At 45.2% G+C, this 24,496-nt stretch overlaps 1 protein-coding gene across 1 annotated transcript; it reads left to right on the top strand.

The window, feature by feature from the left end:
* On the top strand, window positions 1-24,496 carry LOC143763819 (perilipin-2-like). The gene is made up of 8 exons (XM_077249308.1): window positions 1-59; window positions 151-193; window positions 2,840-3,035; window positions 16,570-16,649; window positions 16,727-16,979; window positions 17,497-17,681; window positions 23,664-23,798; window positions 23,873-24,496. Exons 2-8 carry the CDS (start codon window positions 167-169, stop codon window positions 24,242-24,244), a joined length of 1,248 nt encoding a protein of 415 aa, XP_077105423.1. The 5' UTR covers window positions 1-59; window positions 151-166; the 3' UTR covers window positions 24,245-24,496.

Genomic DNA, 24,496 nt, shown 5'->3' with positions numbered 1-24,496 from the left:
AAGAGCGGAGATGCCCGAGCAGCAGACATTCCTCCCTTTCTCTTCCCTGCAGAGCACACGTGAGTGCTGAGACGGCAGCTGTGGTAGTTTGGCAGCAGGGGGCGGTGTCTCCCCTTTGGTGGTGACTGTGCTTTGCTTTTTTTTTTGTAGGGTTTCACTTAGCAACATGGCTGAGGCGGTGCAGCAGCAACAGGTAACAACTACTTATGTAATGGGGGATAGTAATGTGCAGTGATGCTGGGGAGCTGCTGTCATTACCCTGCTGTATATAGATATTGCTGGGCATGGAGAGAGATGCACCCTCCCCCACCACCTGTGTATAGTAGCTACTGGGCATGGAGGGAGATGCTTCACCAACCCCCCCCCCCCCTTTATATAGGTATTACTGGGCATGAAGGGGTGCACATACAAAAAACACTGTGAAACATGTCAATCAGAAGAAAAATGTTGGTGTAGACTGATTTCCATGTGACCATTTGCCATGGCTATGTAAAGGTCCTTTGGGGGCACCATCCCTATGCACCTCCTCCTTAAGAAAGCAAGGATAATATCCATGCTACGTGTTCTCTGGGGATTGGGATTCACTCTATATTCTGACCTGAGTTCTTTCCTCCATTGCAGGGTGAGATGTGTGGGTGTTTTTTTTTTTTGTTTTTTTTTCTTCTACAAACTTTCTGACCATTGGGGCACCTGCTTGTACACTACTGGCATGTTGCAGATTTATATCTAACTATAGTGTCACTCTCTTGGTCTTTGAATTTCTGGAATGCTGTAGATAAGCCCCCGATTGTAACCTGAAAGATGAGAAGAGGAGGCTAGATTATACTCACCTGGGGGGCGGTCCCGTCTGATGGGTGTCGCAGTCCGGTCCGGGGCCTCCCATCTTCTTACGATGTCCTCTTCTTACCTTCACGCTGCGGCTCTGGAGCAAGCGTACTTTGTCTGTCCTGTTGAGGGCAGAGCAAAGTACTGCAGTGCATAGGCGCTGGGCCTCTCTGACCTTTCCCTGCGCACTGCAGTACTTTGCCCTCAACAGGGCAGACAAAGTACGCCTGTGCTGGAGCGTGAATACAAGAATAGGATGTCATTGCAAGAAGATGGGAGGCGCTGGACCGAGACGGCCATCGGATCGGACTGCCCAGGTGAGTATAATCTAACCTCTTTTTCTCATCTTTCAGGTTACATCGGGGGGCTTATCTACAACATTCCAGAATGCTGTAGATAAGCCCCTGATGCCGGTGGCCTTAGCTCACCTTGACTTTGGGGGTGACAGGTTCCCTTTAATAAGTCTCTGGAGTGCTATCTGTCTGTATTACTTATACATTTTATAACTTCTGGTTATGTTTCACACTAAAACTTGGCTTTTTAAAGGGACACTGTCACCCCCTCCAGCCGTTATAAACTAAAAGAGCCACCTTGTGCAGCAGTAAAGCTGTATTCTACCAAGGTGGCTCTTTTAGTTTTTGTTGCGGTTATTCCCCAAATAAAGCGTTTTATAACTTCTCCAAAATACCTTTCTTTAGACCTGGAGGCAGGTCTGAACCCCCCTCTTTGAAGCGCCAAACTGCCGTCAGTGATATCTTCTGGTCGCTGCCCCCTCAGCGCTGTTTTCCTCGGAAATCCGGCTCCTGCGCTGTGCTCTTCTGCCTTGGGCAGGCGCATTGGCTGTCTGACCTCACCTGCTGGGTTGCAGACTGTGCGGGCAGTGTGGCTACGGAATCCCCGCCCCGCGGTGTTATGCATTATGCACAGTGCGGGGCTGGGATTCCTGGGCATGTGCACTGCGCTTGTCAGACGCTCCCCCGCCTTCCAGCCCCGCACTGTGCATAATGCATAACACACTGCGGGGATTCAGTAGCTGCGTGCCCGCACAGGCGCAGTCTGCAACCCAGCAGGTGAGGTCAGACAGCCAATGCTCAATGCGCCTGCCCAAGGCAGAAGAGCACAGCGCAGGCCCGGATTTCCGATGAAAACAGCGCAGAGGGGGGCGGCGACCAGCGCCCCAGAAGATATGACTGACGGCAGTTTGGCACTTCAAGGGGGGGGGGGTTCAGACCTGCCTCCAGGTCTAAAGGTGTTTTGGAGAAGTTATAAAACGCTTTATTTGGGGAATAACAGCAACAAAAACTAAGAGCCACATTGGTAGAATGCAGCTTTACTGCTGCCCAAGCTGGCTTTTAGTTTATAACGGCTGGAGGGGGTGACAGTGTCCCTTTAAATCATTATACTCTGACATTTCTCTCGATACCCCCAGTAACATTAAGTGCTTGCCAATCCTTATATATTTTGCATTTTCTGATTTCCTTAACCCCCTTCCCTCTTCCCCCTTCACCGTTAGTCCTACAGTTAGATGGCTCCTGTGTATATAATTCCAGGGCTATGCTGCAGGGTCACTGCTATGGTATCACCATGTGTTGGGAGGAGACAATTTGTGACACCCCCCCCCCCCCCCCTGTGTACATGACCCATGCCCCCCCCCTTGTCCTGTGGGAGATGCCCACTCATGCAGGATATTGGCAGCCAGGTGTGGTGCTCTCCCATATGATGGTGCATGGTCCCAGGATTTGCTGTGGCTCCCTCAGGCTGGGCCTGGTGCAGATCTCTAGTTCTCAGCACTTTCCTGTGTCCTCAGTGAGGATTATGCCCATGACTGATCTGTAGCTCCATGTCAGATCTGTAATGGGGCTCTATAGGGGTAAATGAGCCGTCACTATCTCTGTATGTAGCTGGCGGTCCTTGTATGCTCTTTATGGAGGTCTTACTGAAGTATATTTCTCACATAATCATAATTAGTACATTACTGTTCGTCCAACTCTTCCATGTTTTCTCTCTTCCTTAGAATGTGGTGGTAAGGCTGATAAACCTCCCACTGGTGAGCTCTACATATGACCTGGTGTCCTCTGCCTACGTGACCACTAAAGACCACCATCCCTACCTGAAGTCTGTATGTGACATTGCAGAGAAAAGTGTGAGGAGTATCACGTCTGTGGCCATCACCGGAGCCAGGCCAATCCTGCAGAAACTAGAGCCTCAAAGTAGGTTTAGCTTCTTGTGGCTTTTCCCCTAGTTTTCTTTTTGTCTAGTGCTCTAGGCTGTTTTTCCTGCACACTGAACTTTAGGGTATAGCTCCACGTTCAGGATTGCATCAGGATTTGGTCAGGATTTTCCATCAGTATTTGTAAGCCAAAACCAGGAGTGGAACAATCAGACGAAAAGTATAATAGAAACATATGCTCCACTTCTGTATTTATCACCCACTCCTGGTTTTGGCTTACAAATACTGATGGAAAATCCTGATGCAATCCTGAACGTGGAGCTATACCCATAATGTGGTCTGTTATAAATCGGCAGAGATCAGGGAAGGACAGGTGGTTACAGAACTGTTAGGCCTCATTCAGATGTCTGTTACCCATACTTGCTGTAGAGAACAAAAAACAAAACTGGTGTTTTTTTTTACTCTATTGGTGTTCACATGTCAATGCAAAACACACGTCTTTAATTTTTGGTTTGAAAGGGCTTGGCTGTGGTAAAAAATGATGCACAAAACTGACACCGGTGATGCGCCTTTTTTTTTTTTTTTTTTTTGTGAGAAATACAGGTGAGTGCAATCTCATGGAAAAAAAAATCTATCTTTTCTCTCTGAGCAGGGACTCGTATCTTTATGCAGCTCATCTCCTCGAAAACCTGAGATTTCATCAGCCGCATACAGAATAATTAGTGTGGCATGTTAAAATGGATACAAAGATGTCAGTGATGTGTATAACTAGTACAGTGCTTGTGTAGCATGACTGCCATCAACCCCCGTACTATTCACCCCACTTGCCAAACACACCAGGGCAAGTGGGTTGAGTGAGGCTAAGCGCCAGAAATGGTGTGTTTTATGGATGTGCCATTTCTGGAGCTACTTAGAGCTGATGGTTTTTAGTATAGGAGGGGGACAATATCCATGGGCCCCTTCCTAGGCTATTATAAGCCCACAGCTGTGTGCCTAATCCTTGCTGGTTGTAGGGGACCCTATGTCACTTCATCTGGGGTGCCCCATTATATTTTAATAACCAGCAAAGGCCACATACAGCTGTGAGCTGATATTAAAGGGAACCTGTCACCCCCAAAATCGAAGATGAGCTAAGCCCATTGGCATCAGGGGCTTATCTACAGCCTTCTGTGCTGTAGCCTCTCTGGCCTTTCCCGGGGCCTACGCACTGCAGTACTTTGCCCTCAACAGGGCAGACAAAGTACGCCTTCGCCGGAGCCGCAGAGTGAATACAAGAGGACGTTGTCTTAAGATGGGAGGCCCCTGACCAGGACGCCCATCGGACCAGACCGCTTCTGGGTGAGTATAATCTAACCTGTTATCTTTCAGGATACATTTTCAGGATTTCAGAATGCTGTAGATAAGCCCCTGATGCCAGTGGGCTTAGCTCATCTTCGATTTTGGGGGTGACTGGTACCCTTTAACCCCTTCAAGATGCAGCCCTTTTGTTTTTGCGTTTTCGCTCCCCTCCTTCCCAGAGTCGTAACTTTTTTTTTTTTTTTTTTAATTTTCCTTTTTATGGCCATGTGGGGGCTTATTTTTTTTTTTTTGCAGGACGAGTTGTACTTTTGAACAACCTCATTCGTTTTAACATGTTGTGTACTATCAAACAGGAAAAAAATTTCCAAGTGCGGTGAAATTGCAAAAAAAAGTGCAATTCCAAACATACCTAGGTTATTTATTTTTAAATTTTTTTTGTGGTTTCGGGTCAGGTGAGGGATTATTTTTTTGTGCCGAGCTGACGTTTTTACCGATGCCACTTTTGTGCAGATATGTTCTTTTGATCGCCCGTTATTGCATTTTAATGCAATGTTGCGGCGACCAAAAAAGTAATTCTGGCGTTCTAAATTTTTTTTATTGATCAGGCGATTCTGAACGCAGCAATGCCAAATGTGTTTTTTTTTTTTTTTTTTTTTTTTTTCCCCCGTCTCCCATGACAGCACACCTTTGAGAGGGATCCGCCCAGTCAGGACAGGAAACCTACTGAAATAAAAGGGCGGTACCTCTCCCTCGCTTCAGTTGGGTTTCCTGTCCTGATGGGAACCCTTGTGCTGAAAGACGGCGGTTTCTTTTTTTGATAGAAGATCCACTTACCCGCTCCTGTCCCGGGCGCCTGTATGTCGGCCTTCAGGAGACGGTAGCGCCGTTCGCAGATCCCGTGGGGCTCTTGCGCACGTGCAGGCGTCGGTCCAGCACAGTCCGGACTCCTGGGGCCGGTCTCTGTCTTCCACGCCGCTCTCTTCCCCCTCAGCTGGGCGACTTCTGGGCGCGCAGCAGATGTTGCGCGCAAGGTACGCTGGGAGTGGGCGTGCCCGCGTGACGTCAGACCGGCGCGCCGGATCCAAGATGGCGGCGCCCATGAAGAGAAAAAAACCTCCGGTAACGCTGCAGGCTTCCCGGCGGTGTTCAGGGGGAGAAGAAGCTTAATGGTCACCGGAAGAGGTGGAGAGCAGGGAGGAGGACCTTTTATTAAGGGTAAATCAACGCTGAAACGACGCTCATTTCCATACAGCTATTCCAGAGATGGAGGATCGTATGGAGCTTCAGCAGCAGCCATTACAGCAGCAGCAGCAAGAGCCCCTTTCAGGTGATACACCTGCCCACCAGCGTACTAAAATGGATAGCCGCTCGAGTGGAAGGAGTGGCAATCGTCCTGGTCGGTCGTCTCAGGATTCCTCTACCTCCAGGAGAAACAGTCCCCGTGCTCCTAGTCCGCCTCGGAATCCGGTACCGTTTGTGGTCAGCGGGTGGTGAGTGATCTTCATGAATGTCACCCTGGTGGTAATGGGCTACATTTTCTGTTTACTTGGCAGGCGCCGAGGAAGGCTAGCTCCAAGACAAAGAATAAGGAATGTGCCCTCTGTAGAGTTCCGTTGGCAGTCCAGTGGCAGAAAAAGCTTTGTGTAGATTGTATCCAAAAGACCATCCAGGAAGAGACCCCTGACTTTGCCTCTAGTCTTAGGGCAATAATTAGAGCAGAAGTAGAAGACTCTGTTAAAGCGGCCCTTAGGAAAAAGGGTAGTAGAGACCCAGAACCAGTTTCTGTATCCGAGGTTTCTCATTCTGATGAGGAATGTCAGGAGAAACCATTGTCTCCCTGTTCCTCCTCCTCTTCAGATAGTGATGTTGGGGGCCGTCCGTGTTTTCTTACCGAGAACATGGACAAGCTGGTTAAAGCCTTAGAGCTTCAATGGGCCTAAAAGATGAGAAAACGACCAAATCTCTGGAGGACATTATGTTCGGGGGTTTGGAGGAAAAAAGAAAAAGTACCTTTCCTGTTAACTCCAAAGTAAAGGCCCTTATAGAGAGAGAATGGAGAAATCGGGTAATCTGCCCTCGGCTTCTAAAAGACGTTACCCCTTTGAGGAGAAGGATTCAGAGACTTGGGATAAAGTGCCTAAAATTGATGGCGCAGTAGCTAAATCTTCTAAAAAGCTATCCCTTCCCTTAGAAGACTCTGGTGTATTAACCCCTTCCCGACATCGGACGTACTATACCGTCCGATGTCGGGTCCCCTGCTTTGATGTGCGCTCCGGCGGTGAGCGCACATCAAAGTCGCGACATGTCAGCTGTTTTTTACAGCTGACATGTGCGCGCAATAGCGGCGGGTGAAATCGCGATCACCCGCCGCTATTAACTAGTTAAATGCCGCTGTCAAACGCAGACAGCGGCATTTAACTACCGCATCCGGGCGGCCGGAAATGAGCGCATCGCCGACCCCTGTCACATGATCGGGGGTCGGCGATGCTTGTATATTGTAGCCATAGAGGTCCTTGAGACCTCTATGGTTACTGATCGCCAGTGGCTGTGAGCGCCCCCCTGTGGTCGGCGCTCACAGCACACCTGCAATTCTGCTATATAGCAGCGATCTGATGATCGCTGTTATGTAGCAGAGCCGATCGGGCTGTGCCTGCTTCTAGCCTCCCATGGAGGCTATAGAAGCATGGCAAAAGTTAAAAAAAAAAAGTAAAAAAAATATAAAAGTTTAAATCACCCCCCTTCCGCCCCAATCAAAATAAATCAATAAAAAAATATCAAATCTACACATTTGGTATCGCCGCGTTCAGAATCGCCCGATCTATCAATAAAAAAAAAAGCATTAACCTGATCGCAAAACGGCGTAACGAGAAAAAAAAATTGAAACGCCAGAATTACGTTTTTTTGGTCGCCGCGACATTGCATTAAAATGCAATAACGGGCGATCAAAAGAACGTATCTGCACCAAAATGCTATTAAAAACGCCAGCTCGGCACGCAAAAAATAAGCCCTCACCCGACCCCAGATCACGAAAAATGGAGACGCTACAGGTATCGGAAAATGGCGCAATTTTATTTATTTTTTTTGCAAAGTTTGGAATTTTTTTTCACCACTTAGGTGAAAAATAACCTAGACATGTTTGGTGTCTATGAACTCGTACTGACCTGGAGAATCATAATGGCAGGTCAGTTTTATCATTTAGTGAACCTAGCAAAAAAACAAACAAAAAACAAGTGTGGGATTGCACTTTTTTTGCAATTTTACCGCACTTGGAATTTTTTTCCCGTTTTCTAGTACACGCCATGGTAAAACCAATGGTGTCATTCAAAAGTACAACTCGTCCCGCAAAAAATAAGCCCTCACATGGCCAAATTGACGGAAAAATAAAAAAGTTATGGCTCTGGGAAGGAGGGGAGTGAAAAACGAAAATGGAAAAACGAAAAATCCCACGGTCATGAAGGGGTTAAGGGACCCCTTAGATAAAAAAGCGGACGGATTCCTAAGACACACCTGGGAAGCAACCGCAGGCGGTCTAAAACCGGCAATTGCAGGAACCTGTGTCTCACGTTCCCTTATTGTATGGTTACAGCAAATAGAGGAGCAGTTAAAATCTAAAGCTCCAAGAGACGAAATTTTATCCAATGTAGCTATGGCTAAAGGAGCGGCAGCCTTTATAGTGGATTCGTCAGCAGACTCCGTAAGGCTGGCGGCTAGAGCTGCAAGTTTGTCCAATGCGGCTAGACGTGCTCTCTGGTTGAAGGGGTGCCCGGGAGACTTGCCCTCAAAGAATAGACTCTGTTCTATACCATGTGATGGCCATTTCCTCTTCGGTAAAAAGTTGGAGGACATTCTGGAGAAAGCCGGTGACAGGAAAAAGGGGTTTTCCTCGCTTTCCAGTGGACTTTAGAAGGCCTTATTTTCGGAGGGGCAAATTTAGTAGGGGCCGCCCCCCGGGAGATAGAAGGAGTTGGGACTCCAGAGACAGAAGGGGATCTGGATATATGTTTAAAGGTCCCTCAACATCAACTAAAAAGCCCTCCCAATGACGCCAGGCCAGTAGGGGGGAGGCTTTCATCTTTTTTCCCAGCCTGGGTAAACATCTCCCCCACTCATTGGGCTCTGAAGGTGGTCAAAGACGGCCTAAAAATAGATTTTGTTTATCCACCGCGACAGACTTTTGTTTCAACACCCCAAAGAAAAACCCCGGAAGAGGAGCTAGCCTTGGAAGCAGAGGTATTGGAGCTGGTATCAAAACATGTTCTGGTTGAAGTCCCGGGGGAAGAACAGGGAAAAGGTTTTTATTCCCCTCTTTTTTTTTTTTTTATTAAAAAAACCAGACGGGTCACTAAGAACTATCGTCAATTTAAAAAATCTCAACCAATCGGTAGTAAACTGTTCCTTCAAAATGGAGTCTGTGAATACAGCGATAAAACTCTTGTTCCCACAGTGCTTCATGGCAGCTATCGATTTAAAGGACGCCTATTATCACGTCCCAATTCATCGAGACTTTCAAAAATTCCTAAGGGTAGCGGTTTATGTCCAAGGTTGTCTCAGGCACTATCAGTACGCTGCCCTCCCATTCGGCCTGTCAGTAGCGCCAAGAATTTTTACCAAGCTGATGTCAGAGGTCATGTCCTTCCTCTGTTCTCGGAACGTGGTAATAGTTCTGTATCTAGATGACTTCCTGATAATAGGGAATTCAGCGGCACACTGCCTGTCGCAAATAAAAGAGGTTATAGCGACACTAGAATTGTTGGGGTGGAAAATAAATCTCGCCAAATCAAGGTTGACGCCGGAGCTGATTCAGTCCTTTCTAGGCCTGGTTCTGGACTCCAGGCGTCAGCTTTGTCTCCTACCAGAAAACTAGCTGGTAAAAATTCAAAATCTTGTGGAAACAGCAGTTCAACACCCTGTAATGACCTTGAGAAAGGCAATGTCCTTGCTGGGCTCTCTGACGTCCTGTATACCCGCAGTAAGATGGGCTCAGTTCCATCTAAGACTATTGCAGTGGGAGGTCCTATCTGCGCAAAGATGGTTAAAAGGGCGTTTAGAGGGCAAGCTGTCTCTCTTTGGAGGTAACAGATTCCCTAAAATGGTGGGCCATAAAAGATCATTTGGCGTCGGGGGTCCAGTGGGTAACTCCGGTAGAACAGGTCATCACCACAGACGCAAGCGGTACAGGATGAAGGGCGCATTTAGGAACTCGCTCAATTCAGGGATCCTGGTCCCATCTAGAATCACAGCAGGCATCAAATTTAAGAGAATTATGGGCCGTAGAAAGAGCTGTGAAACACTTCCTTCCCATCCTTCAAGGTCACCATACCAGTCATGTCAGACAATCGCGCAGTGGTGGCATATATCAACCACCAAGGGGGGACGAGATCCCCTTCCCTAATGAAGTCAGCGTCTGTCCTCCTACAACTAGCAGAGCGCCACCTGCTATCCCTCTCTGCTCTCCACATAAGGGGAGTAGAGAATACGAGAGCAGACTACCTAAGCCGCAGGGGGAGTGGTCTTTAAATCCCTGGGTGTTTCAACAGATAGTGCAGGCCTGGGGCATACCTGTAATAGATTTATTTGCCACTCTAAACAACAGGAAGGTAGACAGGTTCTGTTCGTTAGACCCGAGGGAGAATCCCTTCGCGGTAGATGCTCTGCAAATACAATGGGATTTCAGTCTCGCTTATGTGTTTCCACCGATAGCGATGATTCCAGCAGTGGTGCGAAAGATCAGAATGGAGCAAGCGAGGGTAATCTTGATTGCTCCATTTTGGCCGAAAAGACCTTGGTTCTCCCTCCTGAGACAAATGTCTATAACCGATCCGTGGATTCTACCAGAGATTCCGGACCTGCTTACCCAGGGCCCAATATGCCACTCTCAGGTGAAAGGCTTTCATCTTGCAGCCTGGAATTTGAGAGGGCATTACTGAGTAGGCGGGGGTTTTCGCCGGGGTTAGTCTCCACCTTATTAAAAAGTAGAAAACCAGTAACATCGAGAATTTATGGTAGAACGGAAAAAATTTCTGGATTTTTCGGGGCAACCTTTGGGGGATAAAGCTCCTGTGGGTACCATCTTAGAATTTTTACAAGCGGGTTTACAACTGGGGTTGGCAACTAGTACGCTTAAGGTCCAGATTTCGGCATTAGGAGCCTTATATAATTGCAATCTTGCCTCCAATAGATGGGTGTCCCGCTTTATTAAATCCTGTAGTAGGTCTAGACCAGTAGAAATTCAGAGTTCCCCCGTGGGATTTAAATCTGGTATTAGATCCTCTAACCAACAGTCCATTTGAACCCCTGCAGGAATCATCGTTAAAGATACTCACTCTTAAAACAGTGCTCCTGGTAGCGTTAACATCAGCCCGTAGAGTGAGTGACTTACAGGCCCTGTCCGTCTCCCCTCCTTACACGCAAATTTTTGATGACCGGGTAGTACTCAGACCAGATCCGGCATACCTTCCGAAAGTTGTACTTAAATTCCATAGGAGTCAGGAGATTGTGTTACCCTCTTTTTGTAATAATCCTAAGAACCCAGGGGAGGCGAAATTTCATACACTGGATGTAAGGAGAACTATTTTGCAGTACATATCCTTGACTAGTTAGTGGAGGAAGGATCAATCCCTATTTGTAGCCTTCCAGGGTAGTAGGAAGGGATATGGGGTATCCAAGGGTACTATTGCTAGATGGATTAGGGAGGCTATTTCCTTATCCTATGCTTCCTGTGGCGCCCCGATCCCTGATGGCATCAAGGCTCACTCCACCAGGGCCGTGGCTACTTCCTGGGCAGAAAAAGCAGAGGTATCGATAGATCAAATTTGTAAGGCCGCTACCTGGTCCTCTCCGTCTACCTTCTTTAGACACTACCGGCTAGATCTATCCTCCTCGTCTGACCTTACCTTTGGTAGAAGGGTGCTACAAGCGGTGGTCCCTCCCTAAGGTGGTTCTTTCTCCAAAAATCTCTCAGGTGTGCTGTCATGGGAGATGGGAAAACACAAAGGTTACTTACCGGTAGCCGTTTTTTCCGGAGCCCATGACAGCACCTGTATATTCCCTCCCTTCTTTTTTTTTCACCCTTTGGTGCGCACTTTTTAGCTGGGTGTATTTTGTTATAATTATGATGTGGTGATGGATTACTATGTACTAACCAAGGGGGCCTCTCATGCTCTGAAAACCAACTGAAGCAAGGGAGAGGTACCGCCCTTTTATTTCAGTAGGTTTCCTGTCCTGACTGGGCGGATCCCTCTCTCAGGTGTGCTGTCATGGGCTCTGGAAAAACCGGCTACCGGTAAGTAACCTTGGTGTGTTTTTTTTTTTTTTTGGTTTGTTTTTTTTTCATATTTAAAAAAAACTTTTTTTACTTTTACCATGCTTCAATAGCCTCCTGGGGAGGCTAGAAGCTGGCATAGCCTGATCGGCTCTGCTACATGGCAGCGATCATCAGATAGCTCCTATGTAGCTGAATTGCAGGCTTGTTATGAGTGCCAACCACAGGGTGACACTCATAGCAAGCCGGCATCAGTAACCATAGAGGTCTCAAGGAGACCTCTGGTTACTATGCCGATGCATCGCTGCCCCCCCGATCATGTGACAGGGTCGGCAATACACACATTTCCGGCCGCTCTGCCAAAAGCGGTAGTTAAATGCCGCTGTCAGCGTTTGACAGCAACATTTAACTTCTTAATAGCTGCAGGTGGATCACTATTCCACCTGCCACTATTGAGCACACATGTCAGCTGTACATAACAGCTGACATGTCGCGACTTTGATGTGGGCTCCAGCAGTGAGCCCACATCAAAGGGGAGACACGACATGTGCCGTACCAGAATGGGGCATGTCGTGAAGGGGCTAATAACCTGGGATGCTCCATGGGTATTTAACATCAGCCCCCAGCTGGTTAATAAAATCATAGGGGATCCATACCACTTTTCAGATTTATTAAACATACAGTAAACTATACATGGAAAGCACTGATTATATAGATCTTTCACATTTATATCTAATACCGTATATTGCAGAATATTTCCTTAGAAAACTGTTTAAACTAGAATTTCTCTATGGAAAAGTTTGTTAAAAGTGCTAGGTGAAGAAAATCTTATTGTAGTCTCATGACGCTAGTCCCACTTCTCAGGAACAATATTGGACCCCCCCCCCCCATTCAGAGGGGTATGAGCCCTAATTTTTGCCATCTATCCATAATCTTCTGGGTGCAGCAGTTGTGATCAGTGTTTGCTAGTTTACCTCAGTGTATATTGCCAGTAAGCTACTAATCCGTGCTGGGGGTGAGGTTGGACCAGAAGATGTCCAGGCTGATATGTCTGCAGTGATCTGCTGCTGATAAAATACCTGTTGTGACACATTGAAGAAATCCGTGTCTCTGCCACTACCTCATGCTGCCCTCAAATTGCACATCAAAAGCCTGCTGACAATTCCATTCACCTCATTCAGCAGCCTGATGTATAGTGCAAGCTAAAAGCTAACTGAAATGCCCTCAATGGGGAGAAAAAAGCCTTAAATGGCTTTCCCCTCTAACCAGAAATCCAAGACCAACTTAACTGTAACTTCTCCACTCTGGTCATGACACCCAGGCTTTTAGGTAATTGCCTACTTCCTATATCGCACCAGTCCTAGTAATACTCAGGTCTCTGCTGCCTTCTGTACACAGATGACTATTGCATCAATGTCTCTTTCTTCCCCTCAGTTTCTGTGGCAAACAATATAGTCCGGTTCACTATGTAATTTCGCCGGAATTTTCTGGAGAGTTTCAAATATGTACATTTTTGGAAAGGCTATGGTATAAGCAATAAGAAAAACAATGTTTCCATTTGCCCCGAGTCCTAAGTGGCCGCCATCTTGGATTTTACAAAATGGCTGATTTACATCGATTTTCGTTAATATCTCAGCTTGTAAGTAACGTAAAACTTAAATTTTGACAGCTAAACATACATTTTGAGTACTAAGAAATGCAGTGGTATCCAAATAAATACTCTATATACGACTACAAATTGTATCGGTTTATATTTGAACAAATTTTCGAACTCGAAAAGCAGAGAGTTAATGTTTTTAACTTTTGAACAACCAGAGTGTCTTTACATATCGCCACCATCACTGTCATCATCAGTTTCATATTTGGTCTGAGTGTCCTCGTCATTCATACACTCGCTGTCACACTGACAAAGATCGGTACAGGATAAGTTATTTTTTCGGCACGAACACCTTGAAGAAGAACAGTCATGTTTGCATTGACAACTAATCATCTCGATTATTGCTTTTGGAGCTGGAAGAACATCTGTCATGGTTGGTTTCAACTGTCCATCCAACCCTTTGTGATAGCCATTCTTCTCGGGAGCCAGCTGAGAATCCTGCAAAGCAATGTTAGCTTGTCCCCACACTCTGGCTTGGATATGGACTCTGAGGACATGTTGTTTTAGAGCTCCGAGTGTAGGAGGTAACCTGTCACTTTCTGCCATATGCTTGCAAAATAGATGCCATCGCAGTTCGGGAATATTCTTAATAAAAATGCCTTTTGGAGAGTAAGCAAAACATACGAAGGTAGCAAGAGTTGACAACATAGTTTCGCTCACTTCTTTTTCAGTCGAAAGCATCTGCAGAGAACTGATTACATCTGGTGTTGCGTTCATGTAAGCTTGCAGCCAGATTGCTTTGCCAATTCGAGAGAACCTTCCAGTTGTGTCAGCACCAGTGAATGCATGGAAGGCTGTCAAAGCCTTTGCTCTGCCTGCCCCTATGACTCGCCTTATTGGCTCTATCTCGATCATCCCAGAGACCATTGAAATCGATGTATTCTTCAGCATGAGGTCATAGTTAGCTATGACCAACACCAGTACATCGGTATCAGGGGAGAAGAAAACCATCCTTGCATCCGGTGGGTTTCGTTGTGTTGCCAAGACAGCTTGGTAGATCAACAGTGTGTCTGCTTCTTCGTGATTGTCGTCGAAAACTAAGTTTTTGTTGCTCCTGGTACACCCTGAAGAACAAGTGATGACTAGTTTTTGTGATGAACTGTTGAACTCTAGAGTCTTTGCAGCAAGATAGTTGGTCAGGTCAGCCTTTGTCTTGTCATGTGAAAGGAACCTGTTCATTGGAATATGATTAATGTTTGTTTCATCTCTGACCTGGTACTGAATTGGTGCCTTTCCTTTTCTTCTTTTATCCCTGGTAGCATCCTTGAGAGAATTTTCCCTATACGTATCAAACACAAGGATTATTTCATCGTAATTTTCTGTGAGAGACATAAGCCTGTCATTGAAGCAGTAACTGAGATCTTTGACTGTCACTAGTGTTGCCGGTTTCTTGGCCATCTTTTGCAGAAGAACCATTCCATCTACCAGGGCTATCTTGCGACTTGGAGCATCTGATCTTGTGTCCATCCTATCTTCTGGCTGCAGATCTTTCTGTGGAGTTTCTACTATAACCAACTTGTTAAGGAGACTGATCAGTTTTGATTTGTCATGGCATGGTAACATTGTACCATCTGGAGCAAAAAAGGCTCTTGGGGTCAGAGTGAATTCGTAGTTCCCAATGGCCACTTTCTGGTTTATGTCTCTGTTGGACCTTGCCAAAACCATCATTCTTCCATACAAGTCCTTGGTCTCCTTAAGATCAACAGTCTTGTCTCGGAGTTTTACTGTGGTTTTCTTGTTTGCCGACATGAACATCCTGTTGTTCTCCTTCTTTACTGGTGCCCATAGGCTAACATCCCCATTGATTCGCGCCAACACATAGTCTTCATACAGCTTTTGACCTGTCTCATCTGCATTCAGGATCATTTTTACGTACTCATCAGCGATGTAGGCATGGGTGATTACATTGTGCAACTTGTCACCTACAACAGCAAATGGGTTGCCATGTTTCAAAATTGCTTCCTTAATCTTGTCAATAACATGATGACACTTCTTGACTGCACTTGGCCCAAGATCGTGATGCTCTCTGGTTTTGTCACGTTCTAAATCAAACTGTCTGGTATATTCTTTGACAACTCGGGAGAGTTCAGGTGTGGCCATGAAGAATCTCTGACGAGCATTGGCATTGTTCGAGATGCCGACTATGCCAGCATGGATTTTCATCAGCTTGTTCAGATGCTCGCATGCATGGTCCGCCCCAATGGATACAAATGGGATAGCACTTTTCGTGACTGAAATGTTACCCGCTTTCATTTCTTCCCATGTTTGAGGGTGATTTATTTTAAGGTCATGCATGTCCGTGATATACCTTGGCCACAATCGCTTGTATTTCATCCGGTCAAATGCAAAGAAGAGCTTGCTGAGCTGCTCTCCGGCTTGAAGATGAAGCTCAAGGTCTGCATTCCTGGTTGCAGCAACAAATAAAAGGATTGTTTCCACTCGCTGTAGGTAGTTCATCATTGACTTGAACATTGCATTTTTGGATCTCTGTTTCACCCATGTTTGAAAGACTGTGATTATGTCAGCAGTGGTCAAGGCCTCTAGTAGGGAAGTGCTTGCTTGTTTCACTGACTTACTTTTTGTGTTCTTGTTTTCCTCAGAACAGGCAGCTTCAATTCCCTCTGTTGCCATCAAACACACCTGTTTTAGTTCTGGATTATCAATGAAGAACTCGTCCAGCAACAGTTCATACAGAGCAACATATGTATATGTGTGAGCACGAAGAGCACGCTTGTAATGGGTACATTTCAGTATTTGCCTTGTTGTTGCAGACCCATACACATCACCTTCTATCCATGCATCATCAATACCCGAGTTCTCCGTAGAGGTACCCAGAGCACGCAGGGCAGCCATTACAACATGTAGCTCTCCCAGTCGTGGAACAACGGTGCGTTTCAGATCAGGTCTTGCATCTAGAAGTTGGACAACCTTCTCATACAGAGCCATATCAAATGAAACAACAGTGGGATGATCTTCACCAACAGTCAACTTCCTCAGTTCACTTGCTTGCATGATCACAGTCAGCAAGGTTGACCACTCGTGTGCTAGCTCTGGTAGCAGTGGTAAGGCTCCAACGTTGGTAAATCGCTTGCTTTCGGACAACAGTGAGTTGTATCCGGACCATCCTAAAATGTATGTTTAGCTGTCAAATTTTATTTTTATGTTATTTATAAGCTGAGATATTAACGAAAATTGGTTTTACGTCAGCCATTTTGTAAAATCCAATATGGCGGTCACGTGGGACTCGGGGCAAATGGAAACATTGTTTTTCGTATTGCTTATACTATAACCTTTCCAAAAATGTATAGTTTTCAGACTCTCCAAAAAATTCCGGCGAAGGCCTAAATCAATACATAGTGAACTGGGCTAATATGGCCTGTATTGGACTGGACAAGATTGAGGAGAAGTTGCCTATTCTGCATCAGCCTCCTGGAAAGGTAAGCTGCTAAAATGATGGCGACCCTTAAATTTCACTTCATGTTAGATTACACAAGTGCCATCTTGTATATCTTAGGTTGTGGCTAATGCCTCAGAAGCCGCTGTTGGTGCCAGAGATGCTGTAATCCATAGTATCACAGGAGTAGTGGATAAAACGAAGGGAGCTGTGCAAGGTGGTATGGAGATGACTAGGGCTGTTGTACATGGCAGCACTAACACTGTCCTGGGAAGCCGTGTCGTGAAGATCATGAGCAACCATGTGGATTCTGCACTAACAAGGTCTGAATCTCTCCTGGAACACTACCTGCCACCAACACATGAGGAGTTGGGTAAGCCAAAATCTACCAGGCCTGCCAACTTGTGTGCCCAAGGGAGATTGACTTGATGAGGCAGTCCAAATACTAGCTTGTCTGGGTTTCTTTACAGAATCTCTTCATCCAAGGTTTTATCCTTCACACTTTATATAGCACTGAACTGCTCATTGTGACTTTCTACCCAGTTACTACTTCTTTTCTCTACTTTGTAGCAACGCCAGTCTTATTCTTTTTCCCTGCAGTCATCCCTGTAACTCCTGACCCAGCTGCTTTGCTCCTTCTTCCACCAGGGACTCAGTGACAGGGAAGAGGCATCCTGTTTCTTTTTTGACTAGCTGAAGCCTTCTATGATCTGTTGATCACATGTCATAGAACTAATGGAAAAATTAACTGGGTAGACCGGAAAAATTAGCAATTGCAAGTTCACAGCTCAGTATAGTAGGATTGCAATATAGTAAAAGGATCATTGCTGGGAGTGCTTCAAGAACCTTCCATGTTGACTATATGGGCATAACTTCCTTCTTAATTACAGCTAAGGAAGCAACGAAGACAGAAGGCTTTGAGGTGTCCCAAGATGAGCCTGGTTACTACGTGCGCCTGGGGTCCCTCTCTACTAAGGTCCGCAAGCGTTCTTATCAACAGGCTTTGACCAGGATCAAAGATGCAAAATGCAGGAGTCAAAAGGCCATTGCTCAGTTCCAGAGCACTGTCAGCCTGGTTAGTAAATGTACTTGTAGCCTTAACCCCTTAGTGACAGAGCCAAATTTTTGGAATCTTACCAGTGTCACTTTACATGGTAACTCTGGAACGCTTCAAATCCCAGTGTTTTTGAGACTTTTTTTTTTGACACATTATACTTTATGATAATGGTAAATGTAGGTTGATATGTTTTGTGCTTATTTATAAAAAAAAATATCAAATTGGAGAAATTTTTAAAAATTAGCAATTCTTAAACTTTTAATGATCCTTATAATCTAACAGTCATACCCCAGCATAACATTTCCCACGTCTGCTTTCCCACATTTGTAAACTGTTCTTATTTTTGTTAGCATTTTAGGAGGTTTAAAAAATGGTGTGTGTGTGTGTGTATGTGTGTATATATATATATATATATATATATATATATATATATATATATATATATATATAGTGCCTACAAGTAGTAATCAACCCCCTGCAGATTTAGCAGGTTTACACATTTGGAATTAACTTGGCATTGTGACATTTGGACTGTAGATCAGCCTGGAAGTGTGAAATGCACTGCAGCAAAAAAGAATGTTATTTCTTTGTTTATTTTTTTTTTAAATTGGGAAAAGTTTTTTCAGAGGGTCATTTATTATTCAACCCCTCAACCCACCAGAATTCTGTTTGGTTCCCCTAAAGTATTAAGAAGTAGTTCAGGCACAAAGAACAATGAGCTTCACATGTTTGGATTAATTATCTCTTTTTCCAGCCTTTTCTGACTATTTAAGACCCTCCCCAAACTTGTGAACAGCACTCATACATGGTCAACATGGGAAAGACAAAGGAGCATTCCAAGGCCATCAGAGACAAGATCATGGAGGGTCACAAGGCTGGCAAGGGGTACAAAACCCTTTCCAAGGAGTTGGGCCTACCTGTCTCCACTGTTGGGAGCATCATCCGGAAGTGGAAGGCTTATGGAACTACTGTTAGCCTTCCACGGCCTGGACAGCCTTTGAAAGTTTCCTCCCGTGCCGAGGCCAGGCTTGTCCGAAGAGTCAAGGCTAACCCAAGGAAAACAAGGAAGGAGCTCCGGGAAGATCTCATGGCAGTGGGGACATTGGTTTCAGTCAATACCATAAGTAACGTACTCCACCGCAATGGTCTCCGTTCCAGACGAGCCCGTAAGGTACCTTTACTTTCAAAGCGTCATGTCAAGGCTCGTCTACAGTTTGCTCATGATCACTTGGAGGACTCTGAGACTGACTGGTTCAAGGTTCTCTGGTCTGATGAGACCAAGATCGAGATCTTTGGTGCCAACCACACACGTGACGTTTGGAGACTGGATGGCACTGCATACAACCCCAAGAATACCATCCCTACAGTCAAGCATGGTGGTGGCAGCATCATGCTGTGGGGCTGTTTCTCAGCTAAGGGGCCTGGCCATCTGGTCCGCATCCATGGTAAGATGGATAGCACGGCCTACCTGGAGATTTTGGCCAAGAACCTCCGCTCCTCCATCAAGGATCTTAAGATGGGTCATCATTTCATCTTCCAACAAGACAACGACCCAAAGCACACAGCCAAGAAAACCAAGGCCTGGTTCAAGAGGAAAAAAATCAAGTTGTTGCAGTGCCCTAGTCAGTCTCCTGACCTTAACCCAATTGAAAACTTGTGGAAGGAGCTCAAGATTAAAGTCCACATGAGACACCCAAAGAACCTAGATAACTTGGAGAAGATCTGCATGGAGGAGTGGGCCAAGATAACTCCAGAGACCTGTGCCGGCCTGATCAGGTCTTATAAAAGACGATTATTAGCTGTAATTGCAAACAAAGGTTATTCCACAAAATATTAAACCTAGGGGTTGAATAATAATTGACCCACACTTTTATGTTTAAAATTTATAAAAATTTAACTGAGCAACAAAACTTTTTGGTTTGTAAGATTTATGCATCTGTTAATAAATCCTGCTCTTGTTTGAAGTTTGAAGGCTCTAACTTATTTGCATCTTATTAAACCTGCTAAATCTGCAGGGGGTTGAATACTACTTGTAGGCACTGTATGTGTGTATATATATATATATATATATATATATATATATATATATATATTTTATTTTTTTTTCTATTCCACCCCCCCCCCCCCCAAGGAGATCTACAAATTTATATATTCTTGGGACATATCCAGGTCTGATGTGACTTAGAGTTCTATATATTGTGGAACCATTTTAAAAACGGCACCCCCTGACCTATATTAAATACTGCTGTCAGGTAGTTTATTAACCCTTCAGGTGATTTTCAGGAATTAATGCAAAGTGGCATGATACACATTTTAATTTCTATTTTTACCACCTAAATGCTGCTAACTTCTGAACAGGTTACTACAGCCAACACTCTAAGGCCGCTGTTTGGCCGTGAATTGCCATGGCAAACATCAGGACCACACAATCATGATCTGATGGCACCAGTTTGAATAAAGAGGAAGCCCCCACTCTCAGTTAACCATTTATATGATGCAGTTGAAGTGGACGAGGGCAAGTTCGCCCATGTATATCCATGATCTGGCTCAGCAAAACTTCCACACCCAGATTCCATTTTAACAAACATATCTTTACTGTTATACATTTTTCCTTAACACAGCGGAACACAATAATAAACAACACAAAATATGCCTATCCACAGAAATAACGTGTAATACAAACTGTCCCTCACTTTCCCTATCCACACGTTACCAGTCTCTTTGCTCCAGAAGGTTATCTTCCCACGTCGCAGGCCTGTCACTGCAGGGGGACGCTCCAGCCAAAGAGAAAACAGGGATTAAACAAAATTACGTCTCTCAGGTCCAAACTGTAGTCCTTGGGGTACGGCAGGTAGGGGTGGAATGTTCGGCCTCTCAACAGAGGACCCGCTTACAGTTCGTGGGTTCAGGATCTGTGGAGATGTCACCGCTGAGTGCTCCGCAGTGTGGGAGCTGGGAACAATCTGGAAGTCAGCTTTCAAGAGAGGGGAATCGTCCAGGCAATCTCCTATGTCGCATCTACAGGAGGGCACCAGCATACACAGACTTCTCTCTGCACAGAGAAGTTTCCCGGGCTCTCTCTTCCTCTCCTTCCTGATCACATGACACAGCAGGGGGGAGTTTTGCAAATACAGTTTGTTTCCCTGTAATCACATTCGACATAGGTACAACTTCAGGCCACACGGGGGCAGTGTCTGTCACAGATTCTGTCAATGATCACAGAACAGTCAGAGCCGGCCAGCTCATTACACAGTCACTATTGGCAGCATCTAAGGGGTTAAACAGATGTGGACGATACCAACACTGATCGTGGCTGATACAGCAAGTTGTCAGCTATAGTGGACAGCTGCTGGATTGTCACCTGTATGTGGATGCTATTCTCTTATCATAGGTTAGTTGAAAGACTTATTTGCGGTCATTAAGGGGTTAAACATGTCATAACCTCCATGAGTCTTTGAATGCAGCTTTCCTTTAATGTTGACTGACGTGGGAGTACCAGTCAAACATAACGGTTCTTGGCAGTAACTCTTAGGCTGGGGTCACACATGCGTGTTTTACGTACGTAAGAGCGCAAAAACTACGTACGTAAAACTCGCATTACATACGGCACAATGCTTCTCAATGGGGCTGCTCCTATTAGCCGTATATTACGGTTCAGTATTATACGGCGTTCTACGGCCGTACAAAATCGCAGCATGCTGCGTTTGTCAGCGTATTGCGCAAATAATACGCCAATGAAAGTCTATGGGGGCGAGAAAAATACGGATTCCACACGGACCAGCAGTGTGACTTGCGAGAAATACGCTGCGCTGTTAGTGAAAAGTCGGTAATTCAATTGCCGGCTTTTCATTTCTCCTGCACAAACCCGACAGGATATGAGACATGGTTTACATACAGTAAACCATCTCATATCCCCTTTTTTTTTTTTGCATATTCCACACTACTAATGTTAGTAGTGTGTATGTGCAAAATTTCAGCGCTGTAGCTGCTGAAATAAAGGGTTAAATGGCGGAAAAAATTGGCGTGGGCTCCCGCGCAATTTTCTCCGCCAGAGCGGTAAAGCCAGTGACTGAGGGCAGATATTAATAGCCAGGAGAGGGTCCATGGTTATTGGCCCCCCCGTGGCTACAAACATCTGCCCCCAGCCACCCCAGAAAAGGCACATCTGGAAGATGCGCCTATTCTGGCACTTGGCCACTCTCTTCCCACTCCCTGTAGCGGTGGGATATGGGGTAATGAAGGGTTAATGCCACCTTGCTATTGGAAGGTGACATTAAGCCAGATTAATAATGGAGAGGCGTCAATTATGACACCTCTCCATTATTAATCCAATTGTAGGAAAGGGTTAAACACACACACATGATTGAAAAGTATTTTCATGAAATAAACACAGCGGTTGTTGTAATAATTTATTGTTCTCTCAAATCCATTTGCAGTCCCTCGCTTGGCAACATAATAAACGCACAAGATACATACCTTCTGATGTACTGTCAGGTCCAACGATGTAATCCATCTGAAGGGGTTAACTAATATTACAGGCAGGAGCCCTGCTAAATGCAGCTGTGCTCCGTGCCTGTAATCCCCGGCGAATGAATGAAATGTAGGTCATTGACCTACATTTCCTTCAGTCGCGGTGATGCGCCCTCTGCTGGATGTCCTCATATGACCTGGAGCGTGGGAAAAAGTTCCCAGGCTGCAGTTCATGAGAACATCCACCAGAGGGCGCCTCACCGCGAATGAATGAAATGTAGGTCAATGACCTACATTTCATTCATTCGCCGGGGATTACAGGCACGGAGCACCGCTGCATTTAGCAGGGCTCCTGCCTGTAATATTAGTTAACCCCTTCAGATGGATTACATCGTTGGACCTGACAGTACATCAGAAGGTATGTATCTTGTGCGTTTATTATGTTGCCAAGCGAGGGACTGCAAATGGATTTGAGAGAACAATAAATTATTACAACAACCGCTGTGTTTATTTCATTAAAATACTTTTCAATCATGTGTGTTTTTTAACCCTTTCCTACAATTGGATTAATAATGGAGAGGTGTCATAATTGACGCCTCTCCATTATTAATCTGGCTTAATGTCACCTTTCAATAGCAAGGTGGCATTAACCCTTCATTACCCCATATCCCACCGCTACAGGGAGTGGGAAGAGAGTGGCCAAGTGCCAGAATAGGCGCATCTTCCAGATGTGCCTTTTCTGGGGTGGCTGGGGGCAGATGGTTTTAGCCACGGGGGGGCCAATAACCATGGACCCTCTCCTGGCTATTAATATCTGCCCTCAGTCACTGGCTTTACCACTCTGGCGGAGAAAATTGCGCGGGAGCCCACGCCAATTTTTTCCGCCATTTAACCCTTTATTTTAGCAGCTACAGCGCAGAAATTTTGCACATACACACTACTAACATTAGTAGTGTGGAATATGCAAAAAAAAAAGGGGGATATGAGATGGTTTACTGTATGTAAACCATGTCTCATATCCTGTCGGGTTTGTGCAGGAGAAATGAAAAGCCGGCAATTGAATTACCGGCTGTTCACAGATATCGCGCTGAATGAAATCTAAATACAGACTAATATATATATATATATATATATATATATATATATATATATATATATATATATATATATATATATATATATATATATACACACTGTATATGTGTTTTCCCGAACATTTGAGCACATAAATCCATTAGATGTCGGTTTTGCAAGCCTGCGCGAAAATCTCGCAGTACGGATGCCATACGGATTACATACGGAGGATGCCATGCGCAAAATACGCTGACACACCCTGACTACGGATCACTATTTTGGGAACATTTCTCCGTATTACGGCCGTAGTACGGACGTATAATACGTGGCGTATTGTCTTACGCCATGTGTGACCCCAGCCTTATAGGGGATAAATTACACAAGTGTATTGCATATACTGACACCTGCCTCATCCAGTCTTCCATGAACCTAAGTAAATGTATTGCTTTCTTTAAGCTTGATTACGCAAGAAAAAACCTGAATGATGCAAGTCTGAAGATCCATGATGCCCAGGAGAACATGTTCAACAAATGGGTAGAGTGGACACGAGGCTCAGGAGAAGATGCTGGTGGGGACACTGAGGGTGCAGAGGTAATATTCCCCCATAAGACTTATTCTAGGCATCACTTGTATACTAAAATATAACATGCAACGTCCGTTTACAGCAAATAGAATCCCACGTACTGACTATTGCCCAAAATCTCACTTGGCACCTGCAGACTACATGTTTGTCTCTGGTCTCCAGCGTACGAGGTCTTCCACAGAACATTCAGACCAAAGTTCATAGTGTTGGTGCCATGGCTGCTGATGTCTACCAAAACTTCCACTCTGCCTCTTCCTTCAGAGAAATGTCTACCAGCATTTTAACCGCCACAAAGGACAAGTTCACAAGAATAAAGGCTAGTAAGCATGATATGCTGACCTACATCATAAACAACACAACACTAAATTGGCTGGTTGGTGGTTTTTATTCCCAAATGTTAAGTAGCCAACATGAGGAGCCAGAAGCCAATGTGGGAGATTCCATTAATGAGTAAAATCCAAGCTTCCGTTGACACATGATCACATTAATGGATAACTGCCATCTTGATCTGAGGGCCAGTAACTGGCAATGGACCATATGACATTAGTTCTCTCTAATATTGGACTTGGTCTTATTTTTGGGTGTTTCTGCTCCTCTTCACAAATCTGGTATCACTAATGTATAGCCCCTCACTATGTAAACTGTCAACTGTGTTGTGCACTTTCGTATTAATAAAATGCTGTCTTGTCTGACATGTAATATCTGG

Source organism: Ranitomeya variabilis, chromosome 1 (assembly GCF_051348905.1).
Source record: "Ranitomeya variabilis isolate aRanVar5 chromosome 1, aRanVar5.hap1, whole genome shotgun sequence".
Lineage (NCBI taxonomy): Eukaryota > Metazoa > Chordata > Amphibia > Anura > Dendrobatidae > Ranitomeya > Ranitomeya variabilis.
This window is presented reverse-complemented; position numbering and strand designations above follow the sequence as displayed.

Coding starts and splice junctions, on each gene's coding strand:
- LOC143763819 (XM_077249308.1), top strand. CDS start 167: ATGGCTGAGGCGGTGCAGCAGCAACAG. Junction 194..2,839: donor AGGCGGTGCAGCAGCAACAG/GTAACAACTACT, acceptor TCTCTTCCTTAG/AATGTGGTGGTAAGGCTGAT. Junction 17,682..23,663: donor TCCAGAGCACTGTCAGCCTG/GTTAGTAAATGT, acceptor GCTTTCTTTAAG/CTTGATTACGCAAGAAAAAA.